This window comes from Molossus molossus, unplaced genomic scaffold (assembly GCF_014108415.1).
Source record: "Molossus molossus isolate mMolMol1 unplaced genomic scaffold, mMolMol1.p scaffold_m16_p_1, whole genome shotgun sequence".
Lineage (NCBI taxonomy): Eukaryota > Metazoa > Chordata > Mammalia > Chiroptera > Molossidae > Molossus > Molossus molossus.
The window spans coordinates 145,277,906-145,298,206 of NW_023425344.1; the positions used below are offsets into that span (position 1 = coordinate 145,277,906).

At 40.3% G+C, this 20,301-nt stretch overlaps 2 protein-coding genes across 6 annotated transcripts in view; both read left to right on the plus strand.

Annotated features, from left to right (window-relative positions):
- The first annotated feature begins 140 nt into the window (after positions 1–140).
- On the plus strand, positions 141–16,830 carry RAB2B (RAB2B, member RAS oncogene family). 4 transcript variants are annotated; one of them, XM_036275951.1, is made up of 8 exons: positions 141–257; positions 484–555; positions 3,454–3,521; positions 8,569–8,651; positions 8,839–8,931; positions 13,302–13,413; positions 13,994–14,062; positions 15,212–16,830. In XM_036275951.1, the coding sequence occupies exons 1-8, from the start codon at positions 212–214 to the stop codon at positions 15,317–15,319; spliced, it is 651 nt and encodes a 216-aa protein (XP_036131844.1). In that variant the 5' UTR covers positions 141–211; the 3' UTR covers positions 15,320–16,830. The 4 variants fall into 4 exon arrangements, with proteins under 4 accessions (XP_036131844.1, XP_036131834.1, XP_036131852.1 ...); XM_036275941.1 differs by having other exon boundaries at positions 165–257; positions 463–555; positions 13,302–13,427; XM_036275932.1 differs by having other exon boundaries at positions 178–257; positions 463–555.
- Positions 16,831–18,750: 1,920 nt separating this feature from the next.
- Positions 18,751–20,301, plus strand: part of CHD8 (chromodomain helicase DNA binding protein 8) — a 72,867-nt gene continuing 71,316 nt past the window's right edge. The window contains exon 1 of one of the 2 annotated variants that reach the window (XM_036252476.1): positions 18,751–18,814. The gene's annotated coding sequence lies outside the window, so the exon portion shown is untranslated. The remainder of the gene's footprint in view (positions 18,815–20,301) is intronic. The other variant, XM_036252510.1, reaches the window with a different exon arrangement.

Below are 20,301 nucleotides of genomic sequence, written 5' to 3' on the forward strand. Positions count from 1 at the left end.
GGGATAATGACACGTAGGTGTGTTAGAGGCGTCCCTGGTGGCGGTGTCTGAGTATTACCGTCACTCCAACCTAGAAAGGATTTCTGGGGAGAGCAATAGAGACGTGGACTGGGCTAGAGGGGCCGGAGATGGGCGGATTGTGTGGCTAGAGAGGCCGGAGGTAAGTGGCTGTTGAAGTCGGGCGGACCCGGAATCCAGAGGAAACAGGACCATGACTTATGCTTATCTCTTCAAATACATTATCATCGGTGACACAGGTAACCCGCGGGCAACTGCCCTCTTTGCTGGGGCGGGCATCCCAAGCTCCCAAACCGGGTCGTAGGGGCGGGGCTCGTTTAGTAGGCTGGGCGGTTAAGAGAAGAACGGGCGGGGGCGGGGCGGTCGGGGGCGGGGCTCGGGGCTCCCCTGTCCCAGTCCAGGACGCCCCGATTCAGGACTGCTCCCCCGCCACGTGAATGCTAGAACGGGCGTCCTCCTGTCTAGGTGTGGGGAAGTCATGTCTCCTCCTGCAGTTTACAGACAAGCGCTTCCAGCCTGTCCACGACCTCACAATAGGTAAGTGCCTCTCCCTGTCACAGAACAGATAATGAAACCTGACTAGCTAAAGTGGGAAGTTAGCAACCTTCAGGGTGTGAAGTAAAAAGTTAGTCTTTTTTTAAACTAGTCCAAAGTTTCGTTAAATGAAGAGGGACCAATCAAATACTGTAAATGGGGAGTACTGTAATGGGGAGTAAATAATTGAAAGGTAACTTTAGAAATGAGCGTGAGGTATGACCTAGTTGCTGTAGGATTTTTTTTTTCCAAACAGAATTTGAATGTTTATGGAAAATTCCATGAAAGTATAACTACTTATTTGAAAACAAGCTTTGTGGGACGTTAGGCCTGGTCTCACTTATGTTCTGAAAACTAATTACCAATATATAGTTTTTGTGTTAAGGCATAGCCTGCTGGGGCCCTAGCAGCCCCTTCCCCATAATCTCCATAACTTCAGCCCAAAGAAATATGTAAAATTAGCTTTCTTGCCATGAAAATGCAGTTTCTGAATAAAATCAGTGACTCCCTGTCATACCATATTGCCACCTCCAAACACCACGTTATGGAAATCTGAAGCTACTACTGCTTCCAAAGGGCTTATTCAGAGCCAAATAGCTAGTAGGGTTACAAAAGGACTTAGAGAATAGCATCTACAAGAACATATTTTTGGAAATGAATAAAGTGGACACCCAAACTGTGATAGGTGCTAATGATACAGTGCTTAATAAGGCAAACATTGCCTGTCCTTAAGTAGCTTACAGTGTTCCAATGTAGGAGTTAGAGCTGGGGGTAGATACAGTGTAGTGACAAGTAAACTTCTATTGCAAAAAGGGAGAAAAGACTGCCACCTCTGTCAGGAAAGGCTGGAAATTGAAGAATGAGCAAGAGTTAGCTAGGCAAAGGGGTTGTAGAGCTGAGAGAAAAGTGATCAGGGCAAAACAGAATAATAACATGCAAAGGCTCAGGAATGACAGAGATCAGGCAGGCTACCTTTGGAAAACTGAAAGTGGTTTAATATGGCTGGAGCATAGAGTTTGAAGTGGAGAGTGATTAAAATGAAAGCTAGAGAATAAATTAAGGACCAAGTTTTGAAACAACTGAAGGTAATGGGAGTAAATGACAAGTTTTAAATCTGAGAAATGATGTGATCAGGTTTTCCCCAGAGTTCATTTTACGCTCTGTTTCTTTCCTCTGTACCTAGATAAATTCAGTCCATTTTACTAAAAGACAGTTGGATAGAAATTCATGCAAAGTATAAGGTCTTTGAGTGCATAACTTAAGAAAGTTGCATAAAAGGAAACAGAGTTTTATTTAATTTTCCCCATTGAAATTTCTTTTTTTTTTTTTTTTTTTTTTTTTATCCTCACCCGAGGACATTTTTCCATTTTTTGTTCAGGTAGAGTGGGAGGGAGAGAGAGGAACAGAGAGAGAGAAACATCGATGTGAAGGGACACATCGAGTGGTTGCCACCCGCACAACCGACCAGGGCCGGGGACAAACTGCAACCGAGGTACGTGCCCTTAGCGGGGACCGAACCCGGGTCTCTCAGGACCGCAGGCCGACGCTCTAACCGCTGAGCCAAACCGGCCAGGGCCCCATTGAAATTTCATTCCTGTTTTCCAGAAAGGAAAAATAAAATTAGAAACTTTTTTCAGTAATTATCACTATTCTTTTTTTTTTTTAAGGGAGAGAGAGAGAGAAACATCGATGTGAGAGAGAGAAACATCAGTCAGCTGCCTCCTGCATGGCCCCTACTGGGGATCAAGTCGGCAACCCAGGCATGTGCCCTGACCAGAAATTGAACAGGGACCTCTCAGTTCAAGGAATGACCTTCAATCCACTGAGCCACACCAGCTGGGTACTATCACTATTCTTTTTTTTTTTTTTTTCTCAAGCTCAATTTAACCTTTATTATAGCAGACCATTTTCTTTCTTTTTTAAAAATTATTTTTATTAATTTATTTTTACTACAGATGTTTCTCCTTTTCCCCCCATTGATACCCTCCTCCCCACTCCCCACCCTCACTATCACTATTCTTGATGAAGCAGTCTAGAGTAATAAGAAACATTTTTAAAAATCGTACTGACTGAAGCACCTTAGAGTTGAGAGAGATAGTCCAGGTATATTGTGGATAGGACCTGAATAGGTACATAGCAGCCCATTAGTAGAAGCTAGATTAGTGCTCTTTCTTACTTGGAAATCAGAATTCCTTGAGTCAAGTAATGTATAAAAAATAGAAAATAGGACAAATCTTTTGACTTGTGATCAAGTGTTTTAATGTAAGTGACCTTTGATTTTTAAGTTTTGTCTTAGCATTACCTTGAAAGAAGATGAATGCCAGGTAAACCAAAACCTTTATTTAGACTGATAGTTTCCACACTCCAGTGAGGAAAGCTGTTTTCCAGCGAACTCTGGGAATTTCTGGAGATCTAAAATGTATAATTCTTGAGAATCTATTTCTTAGATAGGCCCTTTTTTAAACAAAAAATTCTGGAATTGCAAAAATAGAAATATTATTTTATATAGAGGACTAAAGAGTGACTTTGAGAAAATGCTAGGAAATATTTTCAAAAGTTTAAAAGTTACAAAATTAAGCATTACCTAGTCAAATTTAAGCATTAACTAATATTGCTGAAAATGTGTTTACCTTTTCTACTTCCTAATTCGTTTTATCTCCATATCTGCACTTTGGTTACATTCCTGAGGTTATTATCACATAGTACAGTTTAATTTTAGAAAAGAAATGAAACTTCCAGGAACACAAAATTAATTGGAGCAAATAGGCAGTGATAATGGGCTTAGTGGCACTGAGGGCAGACAAAGGATGAGTCTTTAGCATACTGAAGAAAAGCAGGAACCTCGCACTCAACATGGCTGTTCATGAGAATCATATTCTTTCTCTTGGTCTTCACTGACAGGTGTGGAGTTTGGGGCCCGTATGGTCAACATTGATGGAAAACAAATCAAACTGCAAATCTGGGATACGGTGAGAGAGGACACAATAATTTAGTCTGTAACCAAGATCCAAATATAATACTAAAGGCCGATATAGGGGAAAAGAACTTTGGGGGTGGGGCTAATGGTGGAGATGAGAGTAGGGGAAGAGTGAAATTAAAGAGATAGGGAAGCTTTCACTTCCCTCTGTTACAGTTACAAATTATGAATGCCATATTTTAAAATTTTGTTTTAAATTACCCAGGTAATATATATGTTTGTTCTAGTAAAAATAGAAGCCAACAATATAAGTGTATAGAGTAAGAAGTAAATGTCACTCCCTCCCAATGTTGCTTTATACTTTGCCAGAATAAACCACTATTAATGATTCAGACTTTTTTCTGTACTTAGATACATAAATAGAAACATAAACAAATATATGGCAGTGTTTTTGTTTTTGTTAGTTTTAAAAATTGTGACAAAGTAGACCTGCTTTGTGACTTAGGTTTTTTGTGTTTTTTTTAATCAATCTCTGTGTTGTGGAGGCTTTTCCATGTTGATACATATAGATCTACCTCATTTCTTTTAACCACTGAATAGAATCATAGAATGTCTGTACCATAATTCATTTAACCATTTGCCCATTGATGGAAATTTAGGTGGTTTCCTTTTTTTTTCAATACTCACCTGAGGATATTTTTTTTATTGATTTTTCTTTTTTAGAAAGAGTGGAAGGGAGGGGGGAAGAGAGATAGAAACATTGATGTGAGAGAAACAATGATCAGCTGCCTCCTGCGAGCTCCCTACTGGGGATCGAGTCTGCAAGCAACCTGGGCGTGTGCCCTGACCGTGAATCAAACCAGCGACCTCTTGATGCATGGGACAACACTCAACCAACTGAGTGTTGGTTTATTCACTGGCCAGGTTTATTTACTACACCTTTATGCAGATGTTTGGGGATTTCCGTGGAATGTCTGCCCAGAAATAAAAATTCTGGGTCAAGGGTTATGCATATTTTAAAATTTGACAAATGAAGTACTGCCAAAATTTTGCTTGACTTAGTGTAATTTTATCTAGATAAATTGTTTTTGTGTGCATTATCTAATTTGGTTTGTACTTTCATTTTCCCTAAGAAAAATAATATTCTAGTTTATAAGTTAAAGAGAGTTACCACATAGTTCTAATGTTCAGCTAAAATATCGCTGTTTTTATTTACTTCTTATTTGATTCTGTATTTTCTCAGAACTGAGAGCTGAAGCAGTGCACACGTTTTTCCCTCCCTTCCCCCTCCCCCTACTCGACATCCTACAACACGTGCAGATATCTGTCTTAAAAGTAGTTACTTGGGCCCTGGCCGGTTTGGCTCAGCGGTTAGAGCGTTGGCCTGCGGTCCTGAGAGACCTGGGTTTGGTTCCCGCTAAGGGCATGTACCTTGGTTGCAGTTTGTCCCCGGCCCTGGTTGGGTTGTGCGGGTGGCAGCCACTCGATGTGTCCCTTGGATGCACTGATTGATCAGGTGCTTTTAACTGTAATGATATTCTCCTATACGTTTATTGATTGTATTTGCAAACATTTTAGTAACCTTTTGCCCTACTGAATAGATTTTTCATCTTACCATATTGGCTTGCCCTAATTATAGGAACACGAATCGCTTCACATCTCTGATAGTGGTAGCACTAGCTAGATACCTCTAAAACTTCCAAACTTACTTCTTTTGACCAGTTTTGTCTCTAGCCTTTTTCTCCCAATAAAGCCTGAAACATATTATTTTATATCTGTTGTCAAGGTTAAATTCATATATTTCTTAGACAGTTGCCGCTTACTCCTTTCTCTTTTTATTGTTGGGGCTCTGGGATTTTTTTTCACTATTAATCCAAGTAAATATTGCAGCTTCCTTCTTATTATCCCCTGATTTTTGTATTTCCTACCAGCATAGATTTGGCCCCCTAAAGAGGCCAAAGGACAGATTCTGAGGAGGTGACCAAGAGTGAAAAACCTGTAGGTGTCAGGACTGGTAGATTCTGCCTTTTTTTTATTTTTTATCCTCACCCGAGGATATTTTTCCATTTTTTGTACAGATAGAGTGGGAGGGAGAGAGAGGAAGGGAGAGAGAGTGAGAAACATCGACGTGAAGGGACACATCGAGTGGCTGCCACCTGCATGACCAACCAGGGCCGGGGACAAACTGCAACCAAAGTACGTGCCCTTAGCGGGAACCGTACCCGGGTCTCTCCGGACTGCAGACCAACACTCTAACCGCTGAGCCAAACTGGCCAAGGCAGATTCTGCCTTTTTAATTTAAACCTCTGTCATTTCCAAAACTAGATCTTTTGATGCCTGAAGACCCAATAGCTGCCAGTTAGTAGTATGGTCATGGTCATGGTCATGAGAGTGTCTTGAGGGTTGGCTTGCTGGCTAATCTTTTTTTTCCTTAAATGGTAATATGACACCTGGTGGATCATAAAATAAGAAACTCGAAAGCCATTTCTCTGTTTCTTTTTTTTTTTTTTTTTCTTTATTGATTTTAGAGAGGAAGGGAGAGGGAATGAGACATAGAAACATCGATGAAAGAGAACATCGATTGGCCACCTCCTGAATGCCCTCCACTGGGGATTTGGTCCACAACCTGGGCATGTGCCCTGACCGGGAATCCAACCAGTGACTTTGTGCATGGGTCAACACTCAACCGTTGAGCCACACTGGCCGGGTCCATTTCTCTGTTGATAGCATCCTCAAGAACCACTTATGGTACAGCTAGACTAATTCTTTTTATGTTTTAATTAATTCATTCATTTTTGTTAACAGATGATTCTCCTTTTTGCCCCCCAGAAACCCTCCTCTTTATCCCTCCCCCCACTAGACTAATTCTTTTTCTTTTTCTTTTAATTCTCACCCAAGAATACGTTTATTGATTTGAGAGAGAGAAACATCGACCCATTGCCTCCTGTATGCTTCCCCACCAGTAATTAAACCTGCAACCTAGGATGTTCCCTGGCTGGGAATCATACCCGCAACCTTTTGGTTTATGGGATGATGCTCTAACCAACTGACCCACGCTGGCCTAGTTCTTTTCTGCTCCCTTTTAGTAACTGTTTTGAGATTAGACTAATCTTTGTTGAATTATTAAAAGATATTTTCAGAATGCTGGGGTTTTCTATTTATTTTTAAATATTTAAGAGATTCCTACCTATAATGTGGTGTCTGTCTCCTCTGTCACTCTCCAGGTAAGCCTGACATTTCTCCCTTGTCATCCTTGATCTCCTGTCCATTGTTTACCTGCCTTGGCTTCCTACTTTGTTCCCTCACTTTGAAAGCCATTCTGCATGCAAATGTTTAGAGATTACCATGAAGGATATTTTTAAAGAGATCAAGTTATCCAAAGTGTTCTGTTGTTGCTTCTGGTTATTTATTGATTTTTTAAAATATGTTTTTATTGATTTTTTAGAGAGAGAGAAACATTGATGTGAAAGAGAAACATCTATCAGCTGCCTCTTGCATGCTCCCCACGGGGGTTTGAGCCTGCAACTCAGCCATGTGCCCTGACCCGGAATTGAACCGGGACCTCTCAGTCCATGGGACGACACTCAATCCACTGAGCCACACTGGCCAGGCAAAACAGGAACTAATTAAAAACATAAAACTATTAGAGAATAAATAACACTTTGAGTTCTTGGAGGGAAAACATGTTTTAAATCTTAAAGTATTACTAATATTACCAACAAATTCTTTAGAATTATTTTTTTGGATTCTGATATTCTAACAGGTGTGCAACTCAATAAGACATCTGTATGATTCTTATGCAAAGAGATTTAGTGTTGTTGGAAAAGTAATCTTAGAATTAGTGAACTGAAATTTTCTTCTCATCTTCACACGTGGTTTAGAGTATATGATGTAATGACCAAGAGAACAAACTTTTGTGCTAGGAAGTGCAGTACTAAGATCCTAAGTTTAAGCTATGAATTTAGCATTTATAAACTTTATAATTTTTGGCCATTTACTGAACTTAGCATTTTGAACCTCATTTTTTCCATTTGTGTTGTTATTAGTATCATCACTATTATTATACTATGAGAATGCTATTTATTTTCCTATGTTCACATTTTACTTTTCCCATCTTTAAAATATGAATATTAGCCTTCCTTCCCAATCTTTTAATTTTTATTTATTTATTGACTGATTTTAGAGAGAGAGAGAAACATCAATTTGTTGTTCCACTTATTTATGCATTCATTGATTCACTCTTGTATGTGCCCTGACCAGAGGTGGAACCCACAACCTTGGCATATCAAAATGATGCTCTAACCAATTGAGCTGCCTGGCTGGGGCACCCAATTTTCATGTAGGAATATGAGATGAATTTATTTTTAAGAATGTGAAAACTTTCCTAATATGGTATGTTCAATGCCCAGGGTATTCATACAATTATTTAAAAGATGCTTTTGCTTCCTCTAAGGAGGGGGTAAGCCCACCAGGAAAACAAAAGTACCCATTGTATGGAGGCATGAATAAATTGCTCAATTATAAATAATACTTAACTCCAACTGGAAATTGGATTCAAGTGTGAACAGTTGAATTTTTTTTTTTTTTTTTTAGGAAAACTCTGTTTTGGGACCTGGGCTTCTTTAGACAGGGTATTGGCATTCTAAGATAATTTTCCTTTTACAGATAAAGGAATAGAAACAGAAAGAAAGGTTAATGTGATGTGTTCAACATCATGTTTGGATTAATAGTACAACGTACACTGAGTATCTAGATTTATTTCCAATTATTCTCTCCTAGGGGATATTGGGAAATGTATGGAAATACCTTTGTCATACTGACTGTGGGGTGCTACTAGCATTTAGTGCCTAGGAACCAGGATGTTAGCAATTTGATAGATGGTCTCATGAGAAGAATTGACCCACCAAAATATCAATTGCATTCCCTTTGAAAAATACTGATTTCCCACCTGGGTTTCTCCCTGGGCAGTCATGTTTCCTTTCGGTAATTCCCCTTTCTTATAGATATATCTTTTTTAATTAAGGCATGTGATCAAGTCAGTTCTCTGGAAGTAACCTTGTTTTGTTGGGATTTTTTTTGTTGGCGTGTTGTTGGGAAAGGCTGGGCAAGAATCTTTCCGTTCTATCACCCGTTCCTACTACAGGGGAGCAGCCGGAGCACTACTGGTGTATGACATTACAAGGTGAGTTAGATCTGGTGGGTGGGAGGGATACTCTTCTCTTTGTTCTCAAAATCAGAGTGCTAAAAAGGAATGGCGTCTTAATATTTTTCTTTACACGTGTATCTTTTCTCCTTTTCCCATACATTTGGAATTTCTTTGGCATTTTGAAATGGGCCTCAGACCTACTTTCTAAACTTTTCTGCTGTAGGCGTGAAACCTTCAACCACCTGACCTCATGGTTAGAGGATGCCCGGCAGCACTCTAGTTCCAACATGGTTATCATGCTGATTGGGAATAAGAGGTAAAATTTTATTTGAATAAATAATAAGTACCAACAGTCATCTGAGTACTCTATGGACACTGAATTACTTGGTCCCCAAACTTTTTTAGTTTATGATGCTTTAAATATTCAGTAAAAAAAAAATTATTGTGGTGAAATATATATATATATATATATATATATATATATATAACACAAAAAATTTACAGTTTTAATCATTTTTAAGTATATAGTTCTGTGGCATTAAGTATGTTCATGTTGTTCTGCAGCCATCACTACCATCCATCTCCAAACTTTTTTATCTTCTCAAACTGAAACTGTTCTCATAAAACACATACTCCACACTCTCCATCCCACCAGCCTCAGCAACTGCCATTCTCCTTTCTGTCTTTATGAGTTTGACTACTATAGGCACCTCATGTAAGTGGAATCATACAGTATTTGTCCTTTTATGACTGTGGCTTATTTATTTACTTATTAATTTCTTTTTACTGATTTTTAGAGAGAGAGGAAGGGGGGGAGAGAGAGAGAAACACTGATTTGTTGCTCCACCCATTTATGCAATTATTGGTTGTTTCTTATTTGTGCTATGATGGAGGATGGAACCCACTACGTTGCCTTATGGGAATGATGTTCCAACCAACTGAGCTACCCAGCCAGGGCTGACTGTGGCTTATTTCATTTAGCATAGTGTCCTCTAGGTGCATCTATACTGTAGCATGTGTCAGAATTTTCTTCCTTTTTTAGTGCTGAATAGTATTTTCCACTGAATGTATTTACCACATTTTGTTTATTCATGCATTATTGGATACTTAGGTTGCTTTCACCTTTTGTCTATTGTGAATAATGCTGCAGTCAACATGGGTATACAAATACATGTTTAGGTCCCTGCTTTTGATTCTTTTGGGTATATACCCAGAAGTGGAATTACTGGATCTCATGGTAATTCTGTATTTAATTTTTTGTTGTTGTTAATCCTCACCTGAGGATATTTTTTCCGTTGATTTTTAGATAGAGTGGAAGGGAGGGAGGGGGAGAGAGAGGGAAACATCTTTGTGAAAGAGACATATCTATTGGTTACCTCCTGCACAACCCCTACTGGGGATCGAACCTGCAACCCACATACATGCCCTTGACCAGGAATCAAACTTGCGACCCTTTGGTCCAAGGGTCGACGTTCGGAACCACAGAAAACTGGCCAGGCTGTGTTTAAATTTTTCAAGGTATTACTATACTGTTTTCCATAATGGCTATCCCCTTTTACATTTCTACCAGCAATATACAAGGGTTCTAATTTCTCCACATTTCTCCCAACACTTGTTGTCTTTTTGTTGTTGCTGTTATTGTTAATCCTTAGCCAAGGATACTTTTTCCATTGATCTTCAGAGAGAGTCAGAGGGTAGGGGGAGAGAGAGAGAGAGAGAGACAGCAATGTGAGAGAGACACATGGATTAGTTGCCTTCTGCACACACCCTGCCTGGGGCCAGGGATCAAACCTGCAACCCACGTACATGCCCTTGACTGGGAATTGAACCCGAGACCCTTCAGTGTGCTGGGCTGATGCCGGTCTAGGGCATGTGCCTGGGTTGCAGGTTCGATCCCCAGCCCAGGTCAAGGTCATGCAGCAGGCAACCAATCGATGTATCTTTCTCTCCCTTCCACTCTATCTAGAAAATCAATGGAAAAATATCTTCAGGTGAGGATTTAAAAAATAAGAAGAAGGAATAAAAAGCATAAATTAAAATAAAACAATTTAAAACATTTCATTCTTAAACACCCACAATTACTTATTAATGATCTGTAGGTACCTATTGGACACTGCATAGCTTCTCAAACCTTGGAATCAAGATTGGATACTATGACTCTCATTTCTTGTTCCAAATTGATTTTTACACAGTACTTGCTTTTTATCACAGCAGCTGCCAAAAACTTAGCTTCACAAAGATATTAAGACATTAATCGGCATCTATTGTGATCTAGTTGACACTGTGAACTGTCTTAAGTTTGTAATTCATGAGGTGTTCTAATGTTGAATGTTGCTGTATTTCCCTTGAAAATTTGAATTGTCCTGTCGCACCCTTGTGAGTTTGTAGTAGTCCCTAGTTTGCACCATTTGAGAACTGGCCACAGACTAATTGTATTCATTTATTGGGTCAATCAATTTTATGGAAAACCTTTGATGTCCTAGACACTGTGCCAGGCCTTGAATATACAAGGTGAAACAACAACAAAAACTCATGCCCCTACTCCTGTGGAGTTTAGGGTAGACGCAGATATTAAATATACATTATTTGTATCTAATTATAAATTACGATAAATGCAGTGAAGGGGAAAAAAGGCTGCTCTGAAAGCGAGTAACGATACCTATTTTTTATTAAAAATAATATTTAGGATGGAAACTGAAGGATAGGTAAGAGTTTGGTAGGCAAAGAATTAAAAATAGCCCTGGCCGGTTTGGCTCAGCGGTTAGAGCGTCGGCCTGCGGTCCGGAGAGACCCGGGTTCGGTTCCCGCTAAGGGCACGTACTTCGGTTGCAGTTTGTCCCCGGCCCTGGTTGGTTGTGCGGGTGGCAGCCACTCGATGTGTCCCTTCACGTCGATGTTTCTCTCTCTCTCTCCCTTCCTCTCTCTCCCTCCCACTCTATTTGTACAAAGAATGGAAAAATATCCTCGGGTGAGGATAAAAAAAAGAATTAAAAATAAAAACACCCAGATATTGGATAGGGAGAACAAAATGTGTGAGAGCTTTGAACTGGAAGAAGCTGAGCAAGTTATGGTATTGAAAGAAACCTGGTTTGGTTGGACTGAATCAAGAGGGAATGGTGCCAGATGAGGTTGCTGAGCAGGCAAGGGCAAGATCTTATGGCTTATAGGCCTCAGTAAGGAGTTTGGATTTTATTCTAAACACAGTGGGAAGCATTTAGAGTCTTAAGCAGAGAAGTGACTTGATCAGATTTTAAAAGATTTCTCTGGCGAGGAGCAAGGATTGAAGTGGGATTCCCAGTTATAGTACTCGAGGTGAGAGAGAATGGTGGTTTGGATTAGGGTGATGGTGCTAAAGACAGATAGAAAGGCATAATTTTAAGGTACATTTTGGAAGCACCTCACTGTGAAATAGATTGGGTTTTTGGAGTGAAGGAAGGAATGGTGTTAATGTGGAAGTCTGTGGCAGAAGCAGATTGGGAGGAAAAGATCAAGTTCCATTTAGATGTAAGTTTGAGGTACCTTTTATACATCAGTGTGGCAACAAAGAACAGGCAAATGGACAGAGATTAGGAGCTTAGAGGAGCATCTGGACTAGAAGAACAACTTCGGAGAGTTCCATTTAAAAATTTTTTTTAATGTTTTTATTGATTTTTTTTTTTTAGAGAGAAAGGGAGAGAGAGATAGAAACATCAACGTGAGAGAAAAATGTTGATCAGCTGTCTCCTACACACTCCCTGCTGGAGATCGAGCCCATAACCCCGGCATGTGCCCTGACCAGGAATCGAACTGGGACCTCTCAGTCTATGGGACGACCCTTAATCCACTGAGCCACATTGGCCCAGTTTCATTTAGATGGGTAGTTCTTACCTGGTCTGTACACAGCTGATGAATAATAAATAATGCATATTGTAGATTTGTTGTTCTTTAATGGATTTACTCCTTGATTTATTTTTCATGGTTGAAAAACTAGAAGCCTCCCAAATGAAAATTTCTAAATTGAAAAGTAAAAAAAAGTCAATCTATCCTTACCTTATTTTATAGCCTTTTAGCCTGTCTTTCATAAAGTTTTTCCATACCACTCTTTACTCCCTTTCTTAGTCCTTGGCTCTATTCCCCCACCCTCATATCACCTAATTTTACAATTTTTTCTGAATCCTTCATTCACCTGATGGCAAGCTGTTATTATACACCTTAATAATGAGACTAGTGAGAGTTAAGGCAGTTGTGTTCTTCTTATTCATGGTTTTCCCTCTTCTTGTGGATTGATTCCAGTAAAGGAGGAAGACACTCATCATGAGAATGGGACATTTGTGACTTTTCTCCTTTCTGACAACTGGAATTTCCCTTTCATCTTCTTTCCTTTGCTCTTACTGGATCTCATTTTAAAAAGAAGCATAGGACATAAGCCTTGAGCAATTATAGGGCTTGCCTAACCCTGTATAAACCCTTTTTCTGTCTGATTGAGTGAGGTATTATCCTCAACCATGCAGCAGCTGTCATGGATCTGAAGAATATTTTTCAAGAGACTACAGAAACCAGTAACCCTATATAAAGAGAAGATCATGTAGGATCTGCATTCCTTACGGATTAACTGACAGTTGAAATAGCTATGGGATTCTTTTAGAACAAGATTTTCTTCTTTACTTGGATCTTATTTTAGTTTTCTCCCCAATTACTCTCTTGCAGTGATTTAGAGTCCCGCAGGGATGTGAAGAGAGAAGAAGGAGAGGCCTTTGCTCGGGAACATGGGCTTGTATTCATGGAAACTTCAGCCAAAACAGCCTGCAATGTTGAAGAGGTATTTGGGAAAAAGTAGGAAAAGCTTTTTAGAGATTACATCATAATAATATATTTGTCCTTTTATTTAAAGATATGGGTAAGGAAAGGATGCCTTGTGGTCAGAGTGACCATATGTCTCCCTTTAAGGGAATTGCCCCATTTCTTTTATCTTGATTTCTCTGATTTTGCTTTTGCCTTGGGTAACATTAAGTGTAAGTTTGGATTAGATACCACTGTTACTTGTAAATTACTTTAGTTGGAGAGTCTAATGGGTTCTGCTGTAGTCATTCCTCAGCTTGGTGTTGACTGTATCTTCAGTAGTTAATTAACAAGAGAGCCTGTTTGTTTTATATGTAGAGGAGGCCAACCTAGGAACATCTTGGGTTAATACCATAATACCATATATTTCCTTTTTTCTTTTTGAAACTACTCTTAATGTCTTTTACAGGGACTTTGGGGGACCTACTGGGTTTTTACTCCGTTCTCCTAATGATGCCTAATTCACTTTAGAAATTCAAATAGGAATAATATTTGTAGTCTCTTTTCCTAATTTCTCTACCTAAATTTGAGCCTAATAATATGATTTATGTCTCCTTTAGGCCTTCATTAACACAGCCAAAGAAATATATAGGAAGATCCAGCAGGGTTTATTTGATGTCCACAATGAGGTGAGAGAGGGTAGGGCTGACAATTAAATTTGCCTTATATTAAAGAAGACAGGAATGTAAGCATCCTTTAACATTATACTATTTGAAGCTATGCCAATTCGTAGTTGGTTTTATTATGTAGGTGCTTGAAAACCTGTCTTATTTCCTGTTTTTTCCCCCTCAAGTCGGAGACCTAGAATGGTTCAAGTGATTATTAGTTGGTGATCTAAAAGGCTTATACAGTATGGGAGGTTTTCTTCTCAGCCTCAGTTCTTTACTATTCTAGAGCTTGGGAGAGGTGTAATTCTTAATTTTTCAGAAGGGCCATTTATCTAAAGCGTATTTGCGGTCATAACAAAAAAGAATTATAGCCCGGCTGGTGTGGCTCAGTGGTTGAGCATCGACCCATGCACCAAGAGGTCACTGGTTTGATTTTTGGTCAGGGCATATGCCCATGTTGTGGGCCAGATCTCCAGCAGAGGGCATGCAGGCGGCAGCCAATCAATGTTCTCTCTCATCAATGTTTCTATCTCTCTCTCTCCCTCTCCCTTCCACTCTCTCTAAAATCAATAAAGAAAAAAATAACAAGTATGTTTTAAAAAAAGAATTATATGCTAATGCTACTCTTTTGCCAGTTCCTACTCTTCCCTAATCAAACCCTGATTCTGCACATAGCTATGAACCTAACCCTCTTAAAAAAGAGTACAAAAGGCCTGGCCAGTGTGGCTCACTGGTTGAGCGTCGACCCATGCACCAAGAGGTCGCTGGTTTGATTCCTGATCAGGGCACATGCCCAGGTTGTGGGCCCAATCCCCAGGGAGGAGCATGCAGGAAGTGGCCAGTAGATGTTCCCTCTCATTGATGTTTCTATCTCTCTCTCTCCCTCTCCCTTCCTCTCTCTCTGAACGTGATAAAGAAAAAATATATCTTTTAAAAAGACACGAAAGCCATGTCTAAGTCATCTATAATACTTATTAACACAGATGGTAATTTCATCTTCACTGTCACAGATTATTGTTCTACAACAGTCTGGTTAGGGCACATGGTTACTTGCCAAGGTCATATCTGCTTCTAGAAAGTATAATTAATGATTACTCCTTTTTATTTCCCTCCTTTTTCCCATTTACTTTAGCACTTGAGGTAAGAACTATTGCTTCTTTTCTTTTACAGGCAAATGGCATCAAGATCGGTCCTCAACAGTGTATTTCAACATCAGTGGGACCTAGCACCACCCAGCGGAATTCTGGTGACATAGAGTCCAACTCTGGCTGCTGCTGAACATCTGGCTTGGACTCTTTTTTTTCTTCCTGGAACAGCTTCAGATCAATAGGCTTAAAGAAAGAGGTCTTACTTTGGCAGAGAAAAGCCTGTTTTCAAGGTGTGATGTTTTGCCTTTCCACTTAAAAGACCAGGGGAGAATTTGGGCCCTTACTGACCTGTCCCTTCTTCAGGGACGTGAGCATTCCCTATACATTGGGGCTCTTCTTATCGTCCTATTTTAATTTCTAAGATGTTAAGATCAAAGTTGATTGTCATGGCAATTCAAAAATGAATTATTTTAGAAGTATACATAATCTGATCTCCACCAGGAATCAGTAACATGGGTCTGGGACATTCTGCTTCAGCACTTGAGATTACTGGGATCCGGCTAGCCTTTGGGTGATAGATCCTAGGTCTATAAATTTCATTAGGTTTTTCCACTTGCTACTTTGTAAGAGTTCTTGCAGAAGGCAATTCCTTCTACAAGGAGGCTGAATACTTCTCTACCATCCTGTTACTAGTTTCCCTGTCTTACAGTAACTACAAATCTTTTGAGAACAGTAGAATTGCTCCTGGACCTGTGGCCACTTAAAGAAGACATCTTTTCCTGTTACTTTGTTTTAGGGACCAGACCTAACACTGCGGTGTCTCTCACCAAATAGACCCCTACTATTTCATCACACGCACTTCTTCACGAGACCTATTGAGACTTTTTACTATAATCAGGCTAATCTGCTTACTTACTGGACATGACATATTTACTTCTGCTTCTATGCCTTTGCACATGAGCTACTCTCTGCTAACATACTCAAAGTCCAAAACTTTTTCCTTCAGAAAGTCTTCTTTGACTGACCTAGGGACTTCTAAGCAATTATTGACACAATACCCCTTAGCTTTCATATGTTGTTTATTCATATGTATATTTATTTGTATTTACATTGCTTTGTAAATATGTTCTATAGTTGTTTTGTGTGTGGAATTTGTCTCCCCACATAGTTTGTAAGCTCCTTGAGAGCAGGGACCACATTATCCCTATACTTTGTAAACCACTCCCTCCACCATTCCTTCATAGTGCCTAGTGCTATTTATGTGATCATTGAATTTAACAGACTCGGAACAGGTCTATTTTAAACTTCAGAGGAAACAAAAGGCCTTAGAGTCATCTCTTTGTAACTCTATCTCAGTCTCTTCCATCTGCTTACCCTGGATTCTATATTCCTTTCTTCCTTTCCTTTCTTTCCCTTCTTAGCTCTTGGCTTCCATTCCATGCAGCATACAGTAAGGCTGCCTGCTTCTAAGCAGTCAAATAAGTGGTACTTCTCCAGCCATTCTCCTTTTGAAGAGCATATAGTACTATCCTAGCCAAATTTGCCTTTGTTTCCCTCATCATTCAGCGTTCTGGGTCAGTTGCTGTATTTTTTTCTTGCGTTGATGTCCCATGCTATTCCACAGCACTGAAGTCTCATGAAGTTTTCTAATTTTTTTGTTGTTGGTGGTAAATTGTTTCATTATTAAATATATGCATGTATCCAAGCTACTCATACTTCATGTGTCATTTCTGATTGTATCCTAAACATAAGTAGATACTCCTAGGAAATTGTATCAAAGGTATTGGAAGAAGTACTCAAGTAGATACTCTCCTTCTAGGAAATTGTATCAAAGGTATTGGAAGAAGTACTCCTTGAGATACATTCATTCTGTACTGGATTTTTTTTTATCCTCACCCAAGGACATTTTTGCATTTATCTTCAGATAGAGCGGGAGGGAAAGAGGGAGGAAGAGAGAGAGAGAAACATTGACGTAAGAGAGAGACATCAAGTGGTTGCCACCCACACTACCCCAACTGGGGCCAGGGACAAACCACTGTTTGTCTAAACCACATTATTTATAGTAGTCTAGATCATATTATTATAGGTAATTGCAGATAGCAGAAATATTAGACCAGGCATACCCTTTCTCCTTTCTATAATGCCAATAACTGGTCCCTTTGATAGCAGGTTTATTTTATATCAAATAAGCAGAAGGATAATAGATTCTCATTCTAGAAACTATTAATAATTAAGATCTTATCTGCATATGCATTTACAGACAAACACGTTCTAGCACCTAATACCTTAAATTTGATATAATGATAGGGAGAATTTGGCCAGTAGATTTTGTTCAATGTACAGGAAAATGTATATGGCCAACTCCTATCATTTCTGTGATAAAATATTTACTCATATGACTCCTTAAGTTCTCTGAGCTCCTACCATGTGTGACCATGCAAATATGTTATTCCTTTAGAAATTACTTTCATAATCTGGAAAGGCTCCCTTCACTCCCCAGTTCAAACAAATGAAAACTTCAGCTAGCAAGTAGATATTTAGACTAGGAAACACAGGAAAATCTCATTGAGCACAAGAGAATTTCAGTCACTATAAAATTTCCTATCTGTTGTGGAATTGTGCCCCTGAAACCTGTATAAGTTTGTTAACCAATGTCACCACAATAAATTCAATAAAAGGGAAATAAAATGGTCTCTTTTCCTATTTAGATATAGTTACTAGAAAATTATTCTCTGCGACCAATGTTTTTAAGGCTGTCCCTTGCTGGCCATCCTCCTCACATATAATTTTTAAGGTTTCTAGCATTTGCTTTATCTAAATGCACAATTTGAGTCTGTTGATGAATTTAGACTTTTTTTTTTTAATTATATTCTTCCCTAAATCTTGTTGCTCATTTCCAACTGACTCCCAGTTCTCTGTACTGTCAAAGGCAGAACACTGGAAAACTTGCAAGTGAAGCATAAGGATTAGAAGCATCTAGAATAGATATATAACCTGTTGGTCTAATGCTGATATCCTGAGGAGTGACTATAAAGGATTATTCCAGTAACTGGGAAAACCCACTGCCCTTCTAAGAACTCATTTTGCTGCTTTGATTTGGTAGGATCACTCCACTCCTATGAGAGGGGTGGTGGTTGCTTCCAACCACATTCAGCAATATTCCAGAGTTTCTCCCCAACATGACTAAGGGACATTCTAATTACATATAAGAGAGTACATTGAAGCTGGACATATGCAGTCCGACATGTGCCAAGCCCGATCCAAGATGGCTTCCCAGAAACAGGTAACTAAATGTTTTAGTTTACAGCGCCCCCCAACGGCGGGGTTCAAAATAAATGCCAAGAGTCCTGACCGCCTGTGAACTGAGCCTTCCGACTTCAGCTACCGCCAGATTTTATTTTCAATCAGGCATATCTGTGGTTACCTACGTACCCTTCGGAGCCTTTTAGGACCTCCCACCCTCGAGAGACTTCCTGGATGGCACTCACACAACCCTGCTGGAAGAGGCCGGGCGTCGGCCCTGCCATTGGTGGGAGGGAGCGTAGGTGGGCGGAGCCAAGTGAGAATGGACTACTAGCAAGCTAGATTGAGGCGAGGGCTGGCCATGCTCCGCCGGAAGGCGCCTTGTTCTCCGAAAGGGTGAGTTGAAACGCTGGCTGGAAAGGAAGCACCGGGACTGGTTCAGGTAGGCTTCCCGTTCATGCCCGCTCTTCGCTGCTGGTCCAAGGGTCTCTGCAAAAGCTAAGGCTCTTAGAATTGGTTCCAATAACTCATCCTCTTCCTCGATCCACCGCCCCCTGCCCGACCGTCCGCCAGTTGTTAAGGGATCAGGTGCTGGGTGATGCTCTGGACTGAACCATTCTCCTTTGTGAGAGGCCGGGGGAGAGGCCGGCCGCCGGGCCGCGGAGCCCGAGCCGCGCCGAGCCACGAAGGGATCTGCCCCGACTGCTGTGGAGTTTTAGGGCTTGTCATTGTATTACTGGGCGTGGTGTAGATTTTGAGGCAGCTCCTTGTTCTCCTTGCCCCTTCCGAGGAGGGAAAACTCCCCGGCTCCGTTTGGTTACTCCATTACTTTGGACTCAGAAGTGGGAGGTTAGGGGTTTTGTTTTTCCTTTTTTTGATTGTGATTTTGTATTTCATTAGTAAAGGTGGGTAGGACTCATGGGGTAAGCGTGTGGAGATTATTATACATTATTAGATGCAATTGCTGTGGGTCTTTGGGAAAGAAGAGCAGGCTTTTGGAGTGTTTAGAGGTGATGGGAAAAGAGCTCAAGCCTCCACTGACAGGTCTGCAGAGCTTACTGGTTTTCTTTTGCATTATGTAAACTCTTCACTGGCAGAAGACCCCTCCCCCTGCCTCGGAGAGAATGCAATTTCTTTATTTACCTGTCTCTAGTGTCGCAGGAATTTTCCCTGCCATTGCAGCAGCTGTGCAAATGCAGCAGCTCCTACCTTTTAAGGAGCAGCTTTGGAGTGATTAAGGTCTTCAACGAAGAGGTGTATAGTGGAGGTATATAAGTGGATAGATGTTTAGTGGACCACTCTTTTGAATAAGTGAGCTTAGTGAGCCAAAACTCAAACACAGTACTCCATGTTTTCTTTTAAAGAACGTCCCAAACACAAGCCAGAGAAGCTGCATAATCGGTGACTACTGCATCCTACCATCACACCAGCAGCCACAGATTATTTACCCTTCTGTTCTGAGCCTCTCAGTTCGGTCAGGGATTCTCTGACTGGGTTATCCTTACCATCAGCTGAGGGCCCATCTGGTGTAGGACACTTTAGAAGTTGAGATTGTGGTGTGAATAATGTCTTCTGCTGCAGAATTTCTTTTGTGCTGGTCACCAAATAGGTTTCAGAACAAATTGCCAACTTCTTAGGGCCAGAACGTGAGAAGTTTCTTATTCCGGGTATTTTGGAATTATCCTGCCCCTGAAAGAAAAGAGGAGTTGTGATAAGGGTTGCAAGAATGGCATGCCAGTGGGTCTGCAAGGCAAGGTAAAGGACTCTGGCCAAAGACAGGGGTGTGTGTGTGTGTGTGTGTGTGTGTGTGTGTGTAGACAGACTTGGTGGGAGGTTTACAACTGAAGTAGCGAAGGAGTAATGGACTGGGATAAGGGATTTGATGGAGCAATGTGTGGGTACTGCACAATTCACACTTTCCCCATGTTT

What these genes read in the sequence shown, in the direction of transcription:
- RAB2B (XM_036275932.1), top strand. Translation starts at nt 212, where the DNA reads ATGACTTATGCTTATCTCTTCAAATACATTATCATCGGTGACACAG. An exon ending in AACTGCAAATCTGGGATACG is followed by an intron (nt 3,522 to 8,568) that starts GTGAGAGAGGAC and finishes TTGTTGGGAAAG; the next exon opens with GCTGGGCAAGAATCTTTCCG. An exon ending in CAGCCTGCAATGTTGAAGAG is followed by an intron (nt 13,414 to 13,993) that starts GTATTTGGGAAA and finishes TGTCTCCTTTAG; the next exon opens with GCCTTCATTAACACAGCCAA.